At 41.9% G+C, this 22,024-nt stretch overlaps 1 protein-coding gene across 1 annotated transcript; it reads right to left on the reverse strand.

Annotated features, from left to right (window-relative positions):
* Positions 1-5,436: 5,436 nt before the first annotated feature.
* LOC139187612 (uncharacterized) lies at positions 5,437-5,997 on the reverse strand. The gene has a single exon (XM_070809044.1). The coding sequence runs from the start codon at positions 5,995-5,997 to the stop codon at positions 5,437-5,439; it is 561 nt and encodes a 186-aa protein (XP_070665145.1).
* Positions 5,998-22,024: the final 16,027 nt, after the last annotated feature.

Genomic DNA, 22,024 nt, shown 5'->3' on the forward strand with positions numbered 1-22,024 from the left:
ACTAAAAGCCTAAATCCTAAGCTCTATAAAGCAATATGCACTCAAAAGAATTAACCGCGGCAACAAACATTATTAAAGTTGGAGAAAATGAGGATGCGAGATTCTTACTGCGTGCTTACTTTTTAACAAACAAATTACAATACCCTGTCAAAAACAGAACTATTAGACCAAAATTTAGGGCGGTAGAAAATCGAGATCTTCTCAGGTGACATCACTTGGACCATGTCATAGCCGGCCATTGGCACAATAACATATTATTTGAGGATATATAACTATTCCACTCACAGGTTATGCACACATGTCGTATGCACACATAGTATAACTATTATTTGAGGATATATAACTATTAAAAAATTAACACAAAACGTTGACATGGCTTAATCATAATCGTTCAAATAAGAAGGAAGGAAGACTAGAAGGGGAGATAATCCTACTCCTCATCGCATACCCAGCCACAGGCGCGAGTGCACATCACACTATCCGGAGAAAAAAAAGTATGCAGCAATATCTAAATCAAACCAATATACAAGGAAAGAAATTCGAAAGGTGCAAACGCAATTCCTCGACAAAGCACATCATATTCAGCCTCGTTTCAACTCCCACCAACAATTTAGTAGTACGATGTCATTCAAGTTGGAAAATAATATAAAACACTGACATGCCAAACTCTAATCCATACGACATGCATACAGGATTAAAAAGAAAACTAACATGATATTAAAAATTTTGAATCCCCTACCTTATCAGCTACATCCCCTCATAAGTCGAAGCATTTCCAATACATTAGGCCTGCGCCACGCACAAACACACATCACATTAATAATCAAGATTACAAACAAAGAACAGAACATATTTATATAAGAAAACCCTAAATCAATTTAAAAAACATCTAAGCACAAAAGAACCCAATCCGTTTTTGTCTTGCACTCTTCCTATTCTGTTCTCTCCTCTTGAAATCCTATTTCTGCAAATCACACACAGCCACCTCTCTGTACACTCCCCGGCTCCCTCAACAAATAAAAACATTCGAACCCAATTCAATCCCTCACCAAAACCCAAGGCTCCAAGGCAAATGAGCGACCTTTTAGCTACAGTGCAAACTAAGGAGAGACTTTTTAGTTACAATACAAACCCAGAAGACTCAAATTTTCTGCATTATTCATCACTCTCGAGAAGAGCCACAAAAGACATACCAAAGTGCCAACTCCTTCACCACCAAAATCAAACCTCACACTTTGTTATTTTCAAACACCTTTGGAGATCAAATTAAAAGATCAATTCTTGTAAATAATTTACTCAAAAGATTGTAATCGTAAACATTCATTTAATAAAAATTTATTATTTGTAGACGTATTATTGTTTCAATCGAACAAGAACGTTTGAATTTACAACCAAATTTAATTAATAGAATATATAAAACATAAACAATAGAACGCAATTCTTGAAGACGGCCAAACGTAAACATAAACGTCTCTTCTGTCTTTCTTTGACATTGGAAACCCAATGTCTCAATTTTTTTTCTATTTGTTTAAACAAACAATATTATCTACACTAGAGAAGTGAGCAAGTGGATTAAGCCTCATAATGGGCTAGCAATAATATGGTTCAAATTCATCTTTGATGAGAATCAAACTTAAAATCTCTCATATACAAGTAAAGAGGAATATTACTATTCGTGGCAGGAATTTCTGTGGGGAATGCTTCCTGGCCGAAGAGCACACAACTCCCCGAGAGGTTGGCGCCGGTTGATGCTTTCTGTCGGGCTTCTGCTTTACTGGAGGGCTTGTCGGGCAAAGGCTGTCGGGCAAGGCTGAAAGAGAAGGACAGAGTTAACTTTGAAAGGTGCCTTTGTGGGGCCTTGAATGTAGGCCTTGAGGCTCACGATCAAGATTAACTTTGAATTGCTCAGGCGTGCCATTACTATTTTAAGCATGGTAGATGTAGAACGGATGTTTGAGTTTTAATTATATATATATTCGAGAGACTATGTTAGTTATTGACAGGTGCCTTTGTGGGGCCTTAGGTGTAGGCCTTGAGGCTTCCCATAAATAACTAACTTAGTACTAAAACACATAAGGTTCCTTTTGTAGGTTATATGGGTCTTATAACCATCATACTTCTGATTACCTGAGCTCAAAGAGCAGAATGAATCCAAATAGGTGCCTTTGTGGGGCCTTGAATAGGCCTTGAGGCTTCCCATCAGAACCCCTTCTATACTCAATGTTCTTGCCCGAGAAATAGGATGAATCCAAATAGGTGCCTTTGTGGGGCCTTGAATAGGCCTTGAGGCTTCCCATCAGAATTCATCCCGTCCCCGAATGTTATATGGTAATCATAATATAACAGCAATAAAACTAAGTGACAGGTCGATTACTTGCGCCCCAAGTAACTTTGGACTTCTTGTTATCAAAGCTTGTAGTGGATGGGTTAAGTCCACATTAGGTTCTTTTTTATGCCTTGAGGCCAAGGACTTTTTAGTGTGATCAAATCTTATATACCCGAAGGCTTAGAACTAAGATCTGGCTTGAATTGTGAAGACATATTCAAATCGGATTCAAGCGCTGAGAGAGTCTTTTAATAGCCATATTACTAGAAATAACTTGGATACAACTTGAAGTATACAACATATTGCTAGTCGAATGAATGAAAAAGACAAAAACAAAGAAGGTCAGGCAAGGTTTAACCTTGTCGGGCAAGGCTGATCGTCTTGTAACTTCCTATCTTTGTGGGTTAACAGAAGGTTTGAAAGCTTAGAAAAGGGGTTGGGAAATGAGTTTGCAGAAAGAAAATCGATATTACAGCAGGTGTTGAACAGGGTAGCAGAGCTATTACAAAGGGTTTATCCTGAAAGGGATGAGAGCTTGGGCTGACTACAGCTTCGTTTTGAAGGCAAATCTGGCTTTGAGCAGAGTTTGTGCTTGTATTTGTTTGTTTGAGTGTCCTTGATTCTGACTTCTCCTTCTCCTTTTATAGCCACCTTAGCTTGGCCTCATGTAGCAATAATCTTGCCCGAATGTAGATTGAAGGATAGTGACTCATCAGCTATTTACTTGTACTGCCATTTAAAAGTACTTTTTGGGCCGATTAGCTGGCTGGTCTATACCATTTGGTCATTGGGTAGGTGAGCAAGTAGTCTGCATGGCCTGCACCTAGTCAAAAACGGGCTTCTACTGTCATCTGGACTTCGGCTAGGTTTTGACTGGCCTTGACTGGGCTTCTTCCTTTTAGGCTGCTCTTTGGGCCAACTTCCCTTGAGCCCAAAGTTTAGGTTTTGATCCAAACAGTGCCCCCTTCAATTGATATTTAGCCTGGAATTCTAGGCGCCAATATTAATTGAAAAGCTGCATGCGTCTGCACCCTTGCTCTTGGAACTTGTATCTTCTGGTGGAGATTAACGCCACCCGGAGTCTCTCGATCTTCCCACAACCCTTGAACTACCTTCTGACATTCCTATAAATTCTGGTTCTCCCCACAAATCATCCTCGATCTCATCTTTTACCCACCTCAGGTGTTTCTGCTTCCTTAGTTTTCTTCCAAAACTGTGAAATGAGTTCTTCAGAGCTTAAGTGGGGTTTCTTAAAACTCCCTTTTCGTGAGAAAAAGAGTTCTCATCAGATAACTACTATCTCTAACACCTTTGGTCAAACACCCTACTATCTCCAACACCCTTGGTCATGCGGTTCCCTCACGACGGCTTGCCTTCCTGCTTGCTGTCGTGATAAATCAGGCTTCACCATCACACGTGGTGGTAACTCTGCCTGAGGATCCCCTACCAGGCGCATCTTGGCCGCACAACCCGATCACCTGATCGGGTCCTATCCAGGAAGACATCGGAAAACCAGCTGAAAATAACATTGTATCCAGAAGGAATCGAATGTAGTACTTCGGACTTGGATCAGTTTGTAAATATCACCAATTTGTCGAAATGAAATAAATATTATCTTAGCAACTTTTTGTTCTTCTATTTTCTTTTGAAAGGTTGGTGATCATACACTGCACCTTGATATCCCGAAATCTGCTTTACCTTGCATCCTCTTCAATGTAACAATCTCTAACATCCCATAATGTAGGACAATACCTTTTCAAGAATTTAACATTAATGGGATGTTTCTGCCAATTCCCTCCGAGGTCTGCCAAGTAATATCCCCCTTTGTCCAATACTTGACTAACTATGAAAGGACCTTCCCACGTCGGGCTCCACTTTCCAAAGCCCCTAAGCTGGGCTCCAAGAGGAAGAATTGTTTTCCACACCAAATCTCCTTCCTTGTAAGATTTTGCTTTTACCCTTTTGTTATATGCTCGGGCAACAGCCCTCTTTCCTTCCTGAATCTGGTTCAGAGCTTCAATTTGAGCTACATCTAAGTCTTCAATCCCTTGACACATGGCTTTAATGTATTCTTCACTGTGTAACCCAAACTGATTTTGAATTCTGACAGAACTTACATTGATCTCCATGGGAAGCATTGCATCTTGCTCGAAGGTTAGAGCATAAGGAGTTGTCTCTGTACCTGCCCTCTTGGAAGTTCTGTATGCCTACAAAGTGTTTCCCAGCTTTTCATGCCACTTCTCCGGACTGTCCATCACCACTCTTTTGATAATGTTTACCAAAATCTTGTTGCTGGATTCTGCTTGGCCATTTGATTGTGGGTAGTACGGACTGGACTGGATCATCTTTATTTTGTATTTGCTTGAAAATTCTTCAACTTCTTTTGAAATAAAAGATGGCCCTCGATCCATCACTATGGTTTCGGGCACCCCAAATCTATGCAGAATCTTGGTCACAATAAAATGTTTGACCGTGGCTGAGGTTATGGTTTTCACCGCCGAGGCCTCTACCCACTTGGTAAAGTAATCCGTTGCTACAATGATAAAAGTGTGCCCCTTGCTAGAAGCCAGGTAAATCTGCCCGATGAAGTCCATCGCCCATCCTCGGAAGGGCCAAGGCTTAACCACTGGATTCAAAGGTACTGAGGGCACATGTTGGAGAGGTCCGTGCCTTTGACACTCTTCACAGCCTCGGGCATAGGATTTGCAATCCTTTTCCATGTCGGGCCAGAAATATCCATACCTTTTGAGCAACCACCTCATCTTTGTTCCGGCCTGATGTGCTCCACATACTCCTTCATGTACTTCGGCCATCACTTTCATGGACTTCTCTTGGCCTAAGCATTTCAGTAGTAACCCGTCTGGAGTCTTTCTTAGTAGGTCTTTCGCCCATAAGACATACTTAGTTGCTTGCTGTCTATTCTTCTTGCTGGTGGGTGAAGAGGGATCTTTCAAATGATGGATGATGGGCGATCTCCAATCTTCTATCTCAGCTTCCTGAACCATTACATCCAGGCTGAATCCCCTTTCCAGAATAGAAGGAAGATTTCTCCTTTGAATCTCGACATCCAACCCATATCTTCTCTCCTGTACTGGTATGCCTGAGGCCAATTACGCCATCTCATTGGCTGCTAGGTTGGCTCCCCTGGGAACATGACTCACCGATATCTCAGAATCCCAATAACTCAACAATTGTGTGGTCGCCAAATAGTATCCAGCCATGGCGATATGTCTGCACTTGAACTCCCCATTTAGCTGGTTTATTACCAATTCCGAATCACCGAACACCTCAACTTCCATTGCCCCCAGATCCATCAAGATTTCCAAACCAATTATTAAGGCCTCATACTCTGCCCGATTGTTGGTATTCCCTTGATAATCCAAGAGAAATGAGTAATAATGATAAATCCCTTGAGGGTTGATAATCATAATCCCAGCTCCTGAAGCCTTCTGAGTATAAGAACCATCAAAATACAGCTTCCAATGAGTAATCCACAAACCAGCCACTCTTCTTATCTCCTGCTGGATCCACTTCTCTTTGCCTGAGATCCCTTTGCTTGGCGGGATCCAAACATTAGTAACTTCCAGGGTTCCCAGTATATTGATTATCTTATCTTGAGATTCTTGATGCTCTGCCAAGAAGTCAGCAATTGCTTGGCCTTTTACTGCCATTTGGGGGACATACTGGAAGCTGAATTCGGATAATGCTAGAATCCACTTCCTAATCCTTCATGTTAACATTGGCTTTGACAACATGTACTTTATCACATCTATCTTGGCGACGATGTGCACGTGACAAGGTAACATATAATGCCTCAGCTTATTGGCAGTAAAATACAGAGCTAAGCACAATCTCTCTACTGGGGAATACCTTGTTTCTACCTCGGTCAGAATTCTACTGAGGTAGTACACTGCCTACTCTTTCCCGCCTTCATTATTCTGAGCCAGCAAACTCCCAATTGATTTATCTGAAGCGGAGATATATAGCTTTAAGGGTTTTCCCCTCTGAGGTGGTACCAATACTGGTGGAGAAATCAAATAAGCTTTGATACCATCGAAGGCCTCTTAGTGCGGTGGTCCCCACTCGAAATTCTCCTTATCTTTCAGTCTTAATAAAAGAGTCAGTGGTTGGATCTTGCCTGCTAGGTTGGCAATGAATCTTCTTAAGAAATTAATTTTGCCCAGCAGCCTCTGAAGTTGCACTTTGTTGGTGGGTGCAGATGACTCCATTATTGCCCAAGCTTTATTTTTGTCCACTTCTACCCCTCTTTGATGAACCAGGAATCCCAAGAAATTGCCCGCTTTCACTCCAAACGCACACTTTTTTGGATTCATCTTCAATTTGTGGATCATCATTCTTGTTAATGCCTGCCTGAGGTCTATCAGATGTTGTTCTTCCATCTTGGATTTCACCACGATGTCATCAATATACACCTCCATATTATGGCCAATCAGATCATGAAAGATGGCATTTATCGCCCTTTGGTAGGTTGCACCAGCATTCTTGAGTCCGAATGGCATGACCAGATATTCATATGCCCCCACATGCCCAGGGCACCTATAAGCAGTTTTATGTATATCCTCCAGGGCCATCTTTATCTGATTATACCCGGCATTTCTATCCATAAAAGATAAGACTTTGTGTTTTGCCACTGCATCTATGGATAGATCTGCCATGGGCATAGGATACTCATCTTTAGGTGTAGCACCATTAATATTTCTGTAGTTAACATAACATCGTACCGCTTTTGTTACGGCTTTTAAAACGGGTACAATGTTGGCTAACCACTCCACATATTTGGCTGGCCTGATAAATCCGGCTTTTACAAGCCTCTCAATCTCTTCTTTGACTTTCTCTTGTATCTCCTTCGACATCCTTCGTGGTGCTTGCTTAACCGGCTTATATCCTTCCTTGATGGGCATTCTGTGTTCCACCAAGGTTGCATCTAAACCCGGCATCTCAGTGTAATGCCAAGCAAAACAATCTCTGAATTCTTGCAAGAGACAGATAATTTGTGCCCGATCTTCACTCTCCAATAAACCACTGATTTGTATTAGTCTTGGGTCCTCCTTTGTTCCTAGCTCAATAACTTCCAAAGGATCTTGGACCTCCGGTGGTGGCTTATCAGGTTCTGCACATAAAAATTCGACTAGCTCCAGGCTCTCGAGCAAGTCATCTGGCTCATCTAGGTCATATATACACTCGGCCATTTGAATGGCCCTTTCCAATTCTTCTTGACAAGATTCCTCATTGCTTTCATCCTGGCTGGTTGAAGCTCCCACCTGCCATTCCTGCTCTTCTCTGTCCAAGAGCTCATTTTCTTGTCTTCTTCCTTTCCCATACACCAACAGTCGTTTAATCAGGGATTTGACTGCCATTACCTGATCTTTCCTTTTTTTTTCTATCATTGATGGTGTAGGGGTGTTGGGATGATGTAAGGTCTGTCCCACTCCTCTCTAGTAAGGAGCATCCCTTGTTCTAGGAGCTTTTGGGCCGTCACCTTGGTAAGGCGGCTGTTCTCATCTGTTCCCAAACACTTTAAGATTCCTACGTTGGGATTGTAGAAACTTGCTTCCGCTATATTGGCTATGGGAAGGAATGGCCGTGATTCGGCCTCTACCTTCTCCCAAAAGCCTGGCCCTTCCGCGCTTGCCTCATGATACATAGCCACTTGTTGATGTAGGGTGGAGGGTACATCAAGACTTTGGTGGATCTAATCCCTTCCAAGTAAGGCTCCATAGGTGGAGGTGCAGTCCACCACAAAGAATGCTAGCATGATCTGTTTAGACCCCAGATCTACTTCCAAAGGCAATATCCCAAGAGTCTTGGTGATAGCACCCGAGAAACTAGAAACTGTGAGGTCTGTAGGAATAAGATCCTCTGTACCTCTCCCCAACTTTTTCATCTGCTTGGCTGGTAATATATTAACAGCTGCCCCTCCATCAATCAAAATCCTTCTGAAGGGCACTCCCTCCAAATGAGCTGTTACATATATGGACTTTAGATGATTGGCAAGTGAAATGTTCGGGCGACTGAACATCATTTTGTCTATGTAGATCTTTAAAGGACCTTCTTTGGATGCTTCAGATGATGCAGCTTTGCCTGACTCTCCTTCTTCTGCTATTTCAATATTAATATGAGCCATCATTGGCTCAGTTGTTACATAATCTCCTTCCATGATGGCGGGCTGATTAGGTTGGGCAACAAACATAGCACGCACATACGCCATGTTTATATGAAAGTTGCTAGGCTCTGGTAGCTCCTATTTTTTACTCCCAATCTGGTCTATGAACTCATCCAACCACGCCATAGCATCTGGTGGAAGCAATGGTTCTGGTGCCCCCTCTAGCTGATTCATACCTGAACATGGTGTTTGTTTTGGAACTTCCTCGAAAGGATCCTCTAATGATAGAGAAGGTTGTTTGTTCTCAGGGGAGATAGTTCCAAAGCAAATAGGTTGCTCTGCCTTCCATCCGGGAGTCGGCACCATAACCATATCTTCTTGAGCTTTCCTCAAGATTCTATATTTCCCAGGGTGTAGGCATTGTGGCACATGATTTCCTTCGCCTTCAATCTTGTTGTTAGCCTTTTCCACCTCCTTCTTACTTCTCCAGCGGAGCTGACTGCTCCCCCCAGACGACGTTTTCTCTAACTTTTGATTTTTGGAAGCTTCCGACGTCGCTAGGGTTTTCAAGGAATTCATGTAGGCTTTATGTTGCCTCTGAACCCTTCTGACCATGGAGGCTCCCATTTGCTTAACGGGCTGTCCATTCTTCCCAACCACATACCATTTTCGCCCGAGGCGAGCAGGATTATCTTTTGTGACAGGGTTTGTTATCCTGTCATTCCTCCTGACCTCTCTTCCCATATGGCCGTACTGAGAGTGCCCTACACTTCTCTCTTTTGGCTTCTTGGCATCTTTATCCTTTACCTCCTCAGAAACTTCATGGTTGCGAAATATTTCTGATAAAGCCCTTGGTTGGGAATCGCCTCCTAGCCGTTGGAAGACACTTTGGGAGGTATCCCTTCCAGCAGTCTGCCAAGCTTTCTCTTGCGCCTCTTTTCTCTTTTGTTCTTCATTTCTCCTGATCAGTTCATGATCTATGAGGGCTCCTGCGGGCGGTATGTCGAGTTCACACTGGCATTGGCACTTACTGCATAACACCCTTCCTTTGAATATGGCAGCTTTTGGATATTCAGGCAAGTTAACCCCCCCTTTATGGGTTTGTCAACCAGTCTTCTTTATTCTTCTCTTGTGACCTTCTCTTTTCCCTTCTCCGCCCAGGCCATACTGATCATATTTATAGGGGCCTCTGAGAAGGGATCCGTATGTTTATCTGTCACCGCAGCTTCTTCTAGTCAATTGGTTTTAAGCCCCCTCTTCTCCCTATCATCTTTCTCCCCAAGATAAGGTAAAGACATAGGGATAGGTGGTCTTAGCACCGGATCATCTTCTTTTCTGGAGCCTGCAGAAGCGTTCTCCAGTCTTTGTAGCATGTGCAACAAAGCAGTTTGGAAATCTTCTGATCCTTTTGACATATATTGCTTTGATCAATGGATCCCACCGAGCGTGCCAAAACTATGTCCGTGGCAGGAATTTCCGTGGGCAATGCTTACTGGCCGACGAGCACACAGCTCCCCGAGAGGTTGGCGCCGGTTGATGCTTTCTGTCGGGCTTCTGCTTTACTGGAGGGCTTGTCGGGCAAAGGCTGTCGGGCAAGGCTGAAAGAGAAGGACATAGTTAACTTTGAAAGGTGCCTTTGTGGGGCCTTGAATGTAGGCCTGAGGCTCACGACCAACATTAACTTTGAATTGCTCAGGCGTGCCATTACTATCTTCAACATGGTAGATGTAGAACGGATGTTTGAGTTTTAATTATATATATATTCGAGAGACTATGTTAGTTATTGACAGGTGCCTTTGTGGGGCCTTAGGTGTAGGCCTTGAGGCTTCCCATAAATAACTAACTTAGTACTAAAACACATAAGGTTCATTTTGTAGGTTATATGGGTCTTATAACCATCATACTTCTGATTACCTGAGCTCAAAGAGCAAAATGAATCCAAATAGGTGCCTTTGTGGGGCCTTGAATAGGCCTTGAGGCTTCCCATCAGAACCCCTTCTATACTCAATGTTCTTGCCCGAGAAATAGGATGAATCCAAATAGGTGCCTTTGTGGGGCCTTGAATAGGCCTTGAGGCTTCCCATCAAAATTCATCCTGTCCCCGAACGTTATATGGTAATCATAATATAACAGCAATAAAACTAAGTGACAGGTCGATTACTTGCGCCCCAAGTAACTTCGGACTTCTTGTTATCAAAGCTTGTAGTGGATGGGTTAAGTCCATATCAGGTTCTTTTTATGCCTTGAGGCCAAGGACTTTTTAGTGTGATCAAATCTTATATGCCCGAAGGCTTAGAACTTAGATCTGGCTTGAATTGTGAAGACATATTCAAATCATATTCAAGCGCTGAGAGTCTTTTAATAGCCATATTACTAGAAATAACTTGGATACAACTTGAAGTATACAACATATTGCTAGTCAAATGAATGAAAAAGACAAAAACAAAGAAGGTCGGACAAGGTTTAACCTTGTCGGGCAAGGCTGATCGTCTTGCAACTTCCTATCTTTGTGGGTTAACAGAAGGTTTGAAGGCTTAGAAAAGGGGTTGGGAAATGAGTTTGCAGAAAGAAAATCAATACTACAGCAGGTGTTGAACAGGGTAGCAGAGCTATTACAAAGGGTTTATCCCGAAAGGGATGAGGGCTTGGGCTGACTACAGCTTCGTTTTGAAGGCAAATCTGGCTTTGAGCAGAGTTTGTGCTTGTATTTGTTTGTTTGAGTGTCCTTGATTCTGACTTCTCCTTTTCCTTTTATAGCCACCTTGGCTTGGCCTCATGTAGCAATAATCTTGCCCGAATGTAGTTTGAAGGATAATGACTCATCATCTATTTACTTGTACTGCCATTTAAAAGTACTTTTTGGGCTGATTAGCTGGCTGGTCTATACCACTTGGCCATTGGGTAGGTGAGCAAGTAGTCTGCATGGCCTGCACCTAGTCAGAAATGGGCTTCTACTGTCTTCCGGACTTCGGCTAGGTTTTGACTGGCCTTGACTGGGCTTCTTCCTTTTAGGCTGCTCTTTGGGCCAACTTCCCCTGAGCCCAAAGTTTAGGTTTTGATCCAAACAATTACTAGACTGTAATACTAAGTGGTCCTCAATTCTTTCTTTTATTTTTATTGTTTCCTACTTTCTTCGTAAAAAGGAATAAACCATGGCCGAACAACATTCGTGCCCAAATCCTAATTTCTTGTCCAAACTCGATATGTTTCACTTTTCTCCAACCCCAACATTACATAGTTCATGCAATCAGTTAATTTAGACACAGCCCAAAGAAAAGACTTATGAATATGAGTTTGAATTACAAATTTGATGCAGGGAGCACTATTTTAAAAATCCTTGCCTAATCGCTAAGCGACTGGCCACCGTCCTGATTAATGACTAGACGTTTGAAAATTAAGAAAAAGGGCCTAGACCTATTGAGGTACCTGCCTAGCCCGCCCATATCCGCCTAGGTTGCGACTCACTTAGGCAGAAAATAGATAACTTTCATTTTGTATTTATTTTTTTCAATAAATTGTAAGAAACTTGTTGAATACTTAAATGAACAACATTATATGTTTGTTCCCTATGTTTTCATTATGTTCCAATATTTCATAATATATGTGTCATTTTGTTTTATAGTTTATGATAAAATTATATATATTTGAAGTATAACCATACACCTATTTACATGAAATATAAAGGATTTAGTTAAATCCGCCTAGTCCGCCTAGGCGCTTAGGCACTAGGCTCCAGCTCGCCGCCCGACTAGTGCTTAGCGTCTTTTAGAACCCTGGCAATGAGCAATGTGGCAGGATATAAAATGTTGGAAATAATATAAATTAAACAAGAGCAAGACACTTAAAATAAGTTTACAACTCAAATTTCAATATTACAATTCAAACAACTTCTACATCTCTTTTTTTGTGTTACAAATTAGGGGTGGGCACTTGAAACCAAAAACCGCAACCGAAACACGAACCAAATCGAACCAAACCCAACGGTTTGGTTTTTCAGTTTCAAAACGGTTTCGATTTGAAACCGAACCGAATAGGGGAAAAACGGTTTGGTTTCGGTTTCGGTCCTCCGAAACCAAACCGAAACCGAAACCGCATAGCTTTATTAAATGTTAAATTTTAATTGGTTATTTTCATTGAGTCCATACATTTAGTATGGACTCAACCACATCATAACATGGCCACATAACATCACTTTTTATTTTCTTTCTTCTAGTCCCGTAGTTCGTGGACTAAGACTTTGTGCTCTCTTTCTCAAGTTTATTCATCTATCTCCAGTCTCATGGTGGACTAAGACTTTGTGCTCTCTTTCTCAAGTTTATTCATCTGTCTCCAGTCTCCTGCACTCTTCTTCCAGTTCCAAACGCTGTCTCTCTCTCCCCTTCGGCCTCCTTTCCTCTTCATTCCAGGCTTTCCATCTCCTAGCTTCTAAATTTCAGAGTGCTAATATGGTAAGAACTATGATTTATAACTTGTTTTAGTTAAATTTACTTATAGATTTGAGATTAATTTTAGAGTTAGGTTTAGGGTTGGGTTTTGAATCAAAAGGGGATTTTGTTTTTCGTTGGTTAGTCTTTGATTTTTCTTCGTTCAAGAACATTAGAATGTCAATTGAAAGCATTTATGATATTTGCATATTGTAGGGAGGACTGAAACTGCATCTTGATTATCCCGAGGTGACTTGGAAGACTGAAAATGCTATTGAACGAATGGGTTTTAATGCTTGTTTTTTTTGTTCTGTAGCTTTGTTTTTACTATTTATTGGTGAAACACCTGGATTGTGTATTGGATATAAGCAATGTTATGATACCATTGAAATTATTGGTTATTTATTTTCTGGTCTCTGCACATACAAATAAGTTCTTCAAATGAATATGCAATATAGTCCTTTTTTCTAATTTTGGTATCTACTGATTGTCATATTTCTTTTCCTCTCTTTTATGTTGTTGCAGTTAAATGCTGATAAAAGTCCTTTCCAACGAACATTTGTTAATCAGGTATATACTCATATTTGATTAGAACTACAATTGCATTGCACTTGTTAAGACTCGATTGTGCATGGCATGCCCCCTTTACTTGTTATTTACCAGAAGATAGCAAGGTATGGATATTACACTAGAATAGTATTTTGTTGTCATCAACTAGGTAACATGAATTTGTGATGGTATCAGACCCTAAACTTAATGCCAATTCTAAATTTGTGATGCAGCGAGGCAAGGAAGTCATTAAGTAGACCGCATGTTGGGCAAGTCCTTGATAATCTCATCTACAATTACAATCTGACTTTTTTGTGGGAAGGCTTTGGCTTAGTAAGCCAAAAAGTGCTCTTCAAACTGCACTTGTATTGGTTGTGATCACCCAGAATTGCAGTTACTGGACTTTCTTTATGTTACAGTTTCTGTGTGTTTGCAGCTTTACTAAAACACATCTACCACCTTTTGTTATTAAAAAAATTTCACATAGTTTGATTGGTAGGTTCTACCAAAACTAGAGTTATTAGAATCTTTTTTATGTTTGGGTTTGCGGTACTGGCATCAGATTTGATGTGCTCTTAGTTGCCTCAAGTTGAATTCTTTTGTTGTGGTCCTTGTGGATGTGAATTTTGTTGTCATTAATTAGGTAACCATAATAGTTTTTTCAAACAACGAAACCAAACCAAAACCGTTTGAAACCAAACCAAACCAAACCAAATGGTTTGGTTTCATTTTGGTTTTAGCCTCAAAACCGCACTGAACCAAACTGCAAAAACTTGCGGTTTTGGTTTTGGTTTCACTCAAAACAGCACCAAACCAAACCGCGCCCACCCCTATTAAAAATACATATATTTATAGGCTTATAAATACATATATTATATCTCAAAAAATGCATGTATTTCACTCTCTGATACCAACTAATTCAGGGAGCAACGTGGTGGGAAATAAAATTCTAGAACTAATATGAATTAGAATGAACAAATATGAGAGATAGATATGATCCACTATCTTCAAGTGTGAGGAAATACCTCAAAACCACAAACCATGTCTCTAATACCAGCCTATAACGTAGACAACTATAAATAAAGTAACAACTCTTAAACAAGAGGCACTTGTAATGAGCTTACAACTCGAGCTTCAATATTATAATTCAAACAACTTATATCTCTTTTTTAACTTAAAAATACATGTATTTTTAGGCTTACAACTTAAAGTGAGAAACATGAAAAGACAAATGAAATAAAGGAAAATTTAGATTAAATATCAATTTTAATATAGGTTTTAAAGGAAAATACCAACTTTAAGGAAAACTACCACGAATGAGGATCATCTCCGGATCTTCTTTGTGAGGATCCCAGGGATTTCCACATCGTGTCCATTTATCGTACATCGTGCGGCCAATTTTCGTCAAATACTGTTCATGTTTAATTTTAAATAAAAATATTTAAAATGATTTCTGACCGCACGATGTACAATGAACAAACACGATTTGAGGATCCCCAAAAACCTCACAAAGAGGATCCAGATATGATCCTCATTCAACTACCACTCCCTTCCCATTCTATTTGGATAAAGCACAAAGACATTTCTATTTTTGTCCAAATTGCACATGACCGACATGCTACCGAGGTGGTAGTGCCATAAATTGTCGTTGACCACCATCATTGTGGCCGAAATTCTTTTCCGGTCACCGAAAAATTTGAAGTCACTAAACAACATGTACAACTTTTTCATCTTCAATTAAGTTCTGTTGTGTGAGTTTATTATTTTTTATATGTATACGCGATTAAATTAGGCTCAAGCATCTCAAAAGGCTTCCACAATTATGATTCCACATAGATCAAGGGAACTTTTGTAACCATCCACATCATGAACCACTTGGCAAGCCCTGTTAAGTGACTTCGGCTCATTTAAGCATGGCATATGCATGGTGTGACTTATGATAAATATGTCTGATTTGTATGACTTTGGCGTTCAATAAACTATTGTTTATTGGCATGGCATGTTTATAAATTTGCATACTATTCATTTTTTACTTTATGCATAGATTTAAGCTGGGCTTGTGACGTTTCCACAACGATTGAACTTTGGGTCATGATTGGGCTTGTATGTGATATTTTTACGCTCCAACGCTAGTCGAAAAATCGTGTTATGATTGTGCAACAATCATGTAATTATTGTGAGTTATATTTAGTATTTATAGAATTATTTTGGTTGACTTTTCCATAGGTACCTAAACTATAAACATGATGGTTTCAAGTAGGCATGGCAATTCCTGACACGACCCGATAACCCAACACGACACGACACGAAATTAACAGGTGGTCGGGTCAACACGATAACTAATCGGATCGTTATCGGGTAACCCGATAAGCACCTGTTAAGATAACGGGTTGGTTCGAGTATACACATGGGTAACACGATAAGCAAAATATTAATTTTATAATTTTATAACCCTAAAAAAATACTATAATAATTATATATATTAATTTAACAATTTTATACACCTAAAAACTAAAATATATATATATATATATATATATATAAAGGTTGTACCCAGTGCACAAGGCTCCCGCTTTACGCAGGGTCTGGGAGAGGTGAATGTCGGCTAGCCTTACCCCCATTTATGGAGAGGCTCCTCCCAAGTCTCGAACCCGAGACCTACCGCTCATGGGCGAAGGCACTTGCCATCGCACCAAGTGCGACCTCTCTCTCTCTCTATATATATATATATATATATATATATATATATATATTAAATTAAATATTAAAAATTGGTGACCATTGGATTTGCTTAAATATACATACCATTCAATTTCTTAAGTGTTATACGTACAAAATAAATAAATTTAAATCTACTTAATATATATATATATATATATATATATATATATATATATATATATATACATATATAAACACAATTGAACTTGATGGGATACGAATTCTACGAAACTAATTTCAACGATCCCACCGTCAAACTTGTTTGTATATGCTTCGAGATCGCATTAGCAAAAAAATCACAAAAAATAAACATTCAGAGATCAAGTAACGGAACAAAATTTTTCGACGGTTATTAATGAAAAATCACGATTTAATGATTATTTTAACTCCGATTTTGATGATTTGTTACAGCTACACTCTTTGACCCTATATGAATACAATGAATAAACTCGACCTTCAATTTAAAATATTTGCACTAGTGGATACCACAAAATCTTATGTTATACTTAATGAAAGTATGAATAAATTCTTAAGTGTTAATGAATCTATTGTTTTGATGGGATACGCATTCTACAAACTAGTTTCAACGATTCAACCGTTAAACATGTTTGTATATACTTTGAGATTGCATATGCCAAAAATTGCAAAAAACAAACATTCAAAGATCAAGTAACGGGGCAAAACTTTTCGACGGTTATAAACGAAAAATCACGATTTAACGGTTATTTTAACTCTGATTTTAATGATTTTTTGACAGCTACACTCCTTGACCCTATATGAATACAATGAATGAATTCGATCTTCAATTTAAAATATTTACACTAGTAGATACCACAAAATCTTATGTTATACTTAATGAAAGTATAAATAAACTCTAAGTATTAGTGAATCTATCGTTTTGATGGGATACGCATTCTACGAAACTAATTTCAATGATCCAACCGTCAAACTTGTTTGTATATGCTTCAAGATCGCATACGCCAAAAATCACAAAAAAACAAACATTCAAAGATCAAGTAACGCGACAAAAATTTTCGACGATTATCAACGAAAAATCATGATTTAACGGTTATTTATAGCAACGGATACCCTCAAGGTCGAGTTAAAACCCTACTTGGACTAGGACTTCTTCTCTTGATCAAACACTAACTCGGCCAATCCTATTTTCACTATGATTGTGAACCTAGTCCTCTATTGAACCGAATTCACCTCCGGTTTATTGGTCCTACCGAGACTCCTTATTGCACCAGGACTCGACTTGTCTTGCGTCATGACCTAGCCGTCCTAGGTTTGGAGGCCCACGTACTAAACGATTCATAGCACCCATGTCGCAAGGCATTTCGGGCCGAGAATGATTCTATACTTGGCCCAAACTAATATTTTAGGCCTAAACATTGCCCCTTCGCTTCTGAGGTCCTCGGCCTGAATTCTTTGGTCGAGCCTCGACCTTGAAGAAGCGAATCTACTACTCAGAACCCAAGTGCTTTATTTCCAAGGCGCATTTATTGAGCATGATTGCACGATCTCGATCCTGCTGACCAACACACCACGTGGCATCCTTTAACACGGCCAATCCCTAATAATGACGTCTAAGGCGTGCGACTTCCTGAACCGTCATGCCATCATGGCCTTATTGCTGATCATAACCATGCTACCTCAATCCGCGAGCCTTTCGTCATCGTGCATACGCCAAAACGTCTTTCACCATAAATCTCGCCGCCACACGCAATCGTGCGCCCCCAAAACCTGAGACCCTCGGTCTTCTCAACTGCATTTCCTGAATGTCCATAATGATTAGCAATTTCTTCGGTCGATTGTACCCTTTATTTTGAATTTCGAACGATTGCCCTTCCTTCCACCACTCTATAAATACCGAAATTCTCTCATTTGTTCTTTACGCTTTCAAATTCTCTGAAATTTCTTGCCATCGTTCTTTAGTGCATTGCCTTCTTCCAAGTCTTTGTCTTCAACCTTTAACCCAGAAAGTTCTTTTCTTGTCATTCCTTCAAACCATTCATCATGGCCTACTTTATCTCCAAGCTTTCCAAGGAGTGTGACCAATGACAGAAGATCATCGATCGGAGTTCAATCAAGACCATCCGATTTGAGAGCGACATGAGCACCCCTCATCAAATCTTGGGTCCTCTCTTTAAGGCAGCGGTGCCATCGACCATTACTGTACTTCTCCAGGAGCATTACTTATCACCCTTGCTACAAGGGTTCGACTGGTCGAAGTGGGATGTAGTGAGGCCCCAAGGCTCTTGGCCCTCGACTACTGCAACCTGGGCAGCCTGGGTTGTTCGAATGGAAAAAATCTTCGGCGAGCAATGGAAAGCCCTAGGCATCTACGACGCCATTCGCCTTTCATTTATGGAGGTCGTTCTGGACAAGGAGCTCCTCCTAGCGGCTTTATGCTTTTGGTGTTCGGCCACTAACACCATGGTCCTCCCTCTCGGCCCCATTAGCCCCACCATCCTCGACCTTACTGCCATCGTGGGGACTTCCCCGACTGGAATCCCAGTCGACTCTACCCTCCCTGGGTATCCGTCAACCCTTAATTTAAAGGTGCTCTTCGACAAACGGGCCCTTGAGACGCTAAGCAGTGAAGGCCAAACACCCTCGAAGGAAGAGGTTCACAAGCTTCACAAGAATTTCTTCAACTACAACACTCTCTACCTCCATTTTACCGGCCGAGGAAAAGAGGCTCTGCGAGAAGGAGAACACGAGGCTTTCCTCTTCTATTGATACAACAATTTCATTTGTTGTACCAAATCTAATAAGTGCCTGGTTGAGAGCATGCCAGTGGTCGAGGCCCTAGCTAACGGTCACACTTTGGCACTTAGCCCGGCCATTCTCGCTCATCTTCTGCGCTGCTTGGCCGAAGCGACTCAAGATAAGGTCGATCCTTAACAGAATGGACCCCTCTGGGTCTTCCAACTCTGGCTACAGGTCTACTTCGCTCCTCTTTGGCAAACGATTGCTGATTTCTCGCCCAGGGAAACCCTCGACCCTCAATTGGCTCTTCGGCCAATCCCTCCTCACCAAGCTGAATAAGTATTTACATATTTCTTCGCTCTCGACGACCTTTCTAATGACGAGTTCTTGATCTGTCGTCGTCAAGAGTACCCTTCATCGATCAGACTTTCTACCACAGTCTGGGGTGCGGACAAAGATGCTAACCTTCGCCAATCCTGGGGGTCTTTCGTTCTTGCCCGCGACCTGCCTCTCGGTTGTGAGGGTCGTCGAACAAGTTGGGAAGTGTACCACCCCAATTTCCTCGCTTGGCAGTTTGGCTATCTCCAAGGTTGTCCAGTCCCTTTTCTTTCCTCGAGGTCGGTCCTAAGCCGCGGACGTGAAACTGGCTCTTTGGAGAAGGAATGCGCCGACGCCAAAAAGGAGTTCCAGGAGCGGTGCCAGAAATTCCACCTTCGACCGGCCACTCCGGAGACTCTTTGCACTGACATCTTCGGTGACTGATGGGAGCAGTATACCGATCAGTTTTTTGGTGTTCCGGTTGATACTGTTTTAAATAACCTCTTCAGTGGTCGACCCAAAAAGGCCTTTGCCCCCCAAGCCCAAGGTAACGATTTACTTCTGCCTCTTTCCTTCAACCTTGAACTACTGATCTGCTTTGCTGATTTGCTTTTACTGTCTCAGGTAGCCGATTGTTGAAAAATGTGGTTGTGGTTGTTGCTCCTGCGGCCGAGAGAAAATCGGTCGTCTCCAAGAAAGCAAAGGCTGCTGCGCAGGCCTTGTTAAGCAAACGGCCTCGTCGAGAAGTTGAGCCGACCACCGAACTTTCTCAGCCTGCCAAACGGATCAAAAAGCTGGCCAAGAAAGGAGAACGGGAGATTCACTTTATCTCCAGTCATACTACGGGAACGACGACTCCTAGCGTTTCCCTTTCTCCTCCCATCGCCCAAGTCCCGGTCGAGAAACGATCAATTTCGACCGAGGAAATAGTCCAAGCACGGCCTGTTTCTGAGGTTGGTAAACCGGTTGTTATCTCACCGGTTGAAGCCGCACCTGTCCTGAAAAAGGCAGTCCCTGCGATCGAGAGAACTTCCCCTGAAAATCCAAAACCCTCGATCTTCATTTTGGAAGAGAGTGAGGGGAGCGACGAGGTTCCACTGGCGAGTCACCCTCGTTCCCGTCATCAACCTCCTCCAACATCCAAGGTGGCTGCCCAAGTTGGCCCTCCCACGGTCGACCTTGGTAAACGATCGGCCGGAGAGCCAGTAGCGGCGACAGAAATGCCCGCTCCTCCACAGGACCAGGACCTCTATTCTTCGTCCAAAGCGGCTGTCCCGGTCGGCTCTTCTACGGCCGATCGTGGCAAACGACCTGTTGGGGAGCCGGAGGCGACGGTGGAAACGCCCGTTCATCCTCAGGACCAGGACCTCAATATTCCACCGCAGGAGGCCACTTCGACCTTTGTAAGTACCTCCTACCGCCTTTCCTTGGTTATTTTTCTGCCATAAAACTCTAAACGAGGAAAATACTAAATGTTAGGTGCCTGCACACTCTTTTCATCGAAAATTCTATGCGCCGAAGGGTGTTATCTATGTTTCTTGGCCGCCTCAGTGGCCATCGAACGTAGATAACCTCCATCGGCCGCGTGAACTGAGAAGCATTCTAAAACATTGGGCTCGGCCATTAAGTTCTTTAGGTTCGAGCAATGATCCTGAAGACATGGCCGAAGTCTCCTCTCGGCAGGTTTAAAACAAATAACACCTCCTTGCTACCTTTTTGTGATTTTCTTGAGCTTAACCTCACATTTGTGTGCAGGCTTCATGGGAGGTTGAGTTTAACGCCCTTTTGTCCAGCACTACTGGAGTGGCTGGTCCTTCGGCCGCCACAACCGAAACCGCTGACTCAACTGCTCTAGCTCGGTTGCAAGAGGTTTTGTCTCTCTCGGCGTCGCAAGTCCTTGAGTGCAAAGGTCTTGATTTGCTGGGTGCGTGTCTAAATGATCTCGGAGCCGATGGTCAACTAAACGGCGAGGCTATCGTTCAGGCGTCATCCGCCCTGGAGCGGGTTCGGGAGACCTTTAGTGTCTTTGAGAACGCTTTGAGGGCTGAACAAGACCTGCAAGCTGCCATGGTCGTCCGAGACACTCTCCGTCCAAAGATTGATGCTTTAAAGGTAAAAAGAGAGGCCTTGGCTGACCTCGACCGTCAAATGGCCGAATTAGCGAAACGAAGATCGGCTATTGCTTCCGAACTTGCTAAGGACTTCGAGTCGGGCGGCAAGCCTTGCTTCACCGAGTATGCGGCGAGCACAAAACGGGTCGAGCAGTTAAAAATGGACAAAAAGAACCGGTAGGCCGAGGTCATAATGGGTGAGGTGCGGTGGTTGGAGCTAAAGGCCCTTCTCGTCACTCTTCTTCCTTCTTCGCCTTGAATGTATTTAAATATAAACCGATCGACTTGTTCAATTTGTATGTACTCTTTTCGATCTTAATGAACTGATTTTCTATTCCCGCATTTTCCTTGTGACCGGATAGTATTTCTTTAAAATTTCCCATTGATTGGTAATTTGTGAACTAAACCGGTCCGGTCTCTAAGATGATATGCCCCTTTGCCGTATATTTTATGTACAACGTACGGCCCTTCCCAATTTGGCGACCATTTGCCGAACCTAGGGTCCTTTAGTCCTACTGGCAACACCGTTTACCAAACCAATTCTCCCTCGCCAAATGTTTTCTGGCGTACCTTTTGGTTATAGGCTCGCTCGGCAATCCTTTTTTGTGCCACCAGTAAGTTATAGGCATCAAGTCACGCTTCCTCTAAATCTTCTAACTCCTGTCTCATGGACTGATTATATTCGGCGCTGAACAAACTACTTTGTTCAATTAGTCGCATCAAATTTATGCTTAAC

The sequence above is a fragment of the Malus domestica genome, chromosome 12, assembly GCF_042453785.1.
Source record: "Malus domestica chromosome 12, GDT2T_hap1".
Lineage (NCBI taxonomy): Eukaryota > Viridiplantae > Streptophyta > Magnoliopsida > Rosales > Rosaceae > Malus > Malus domestica.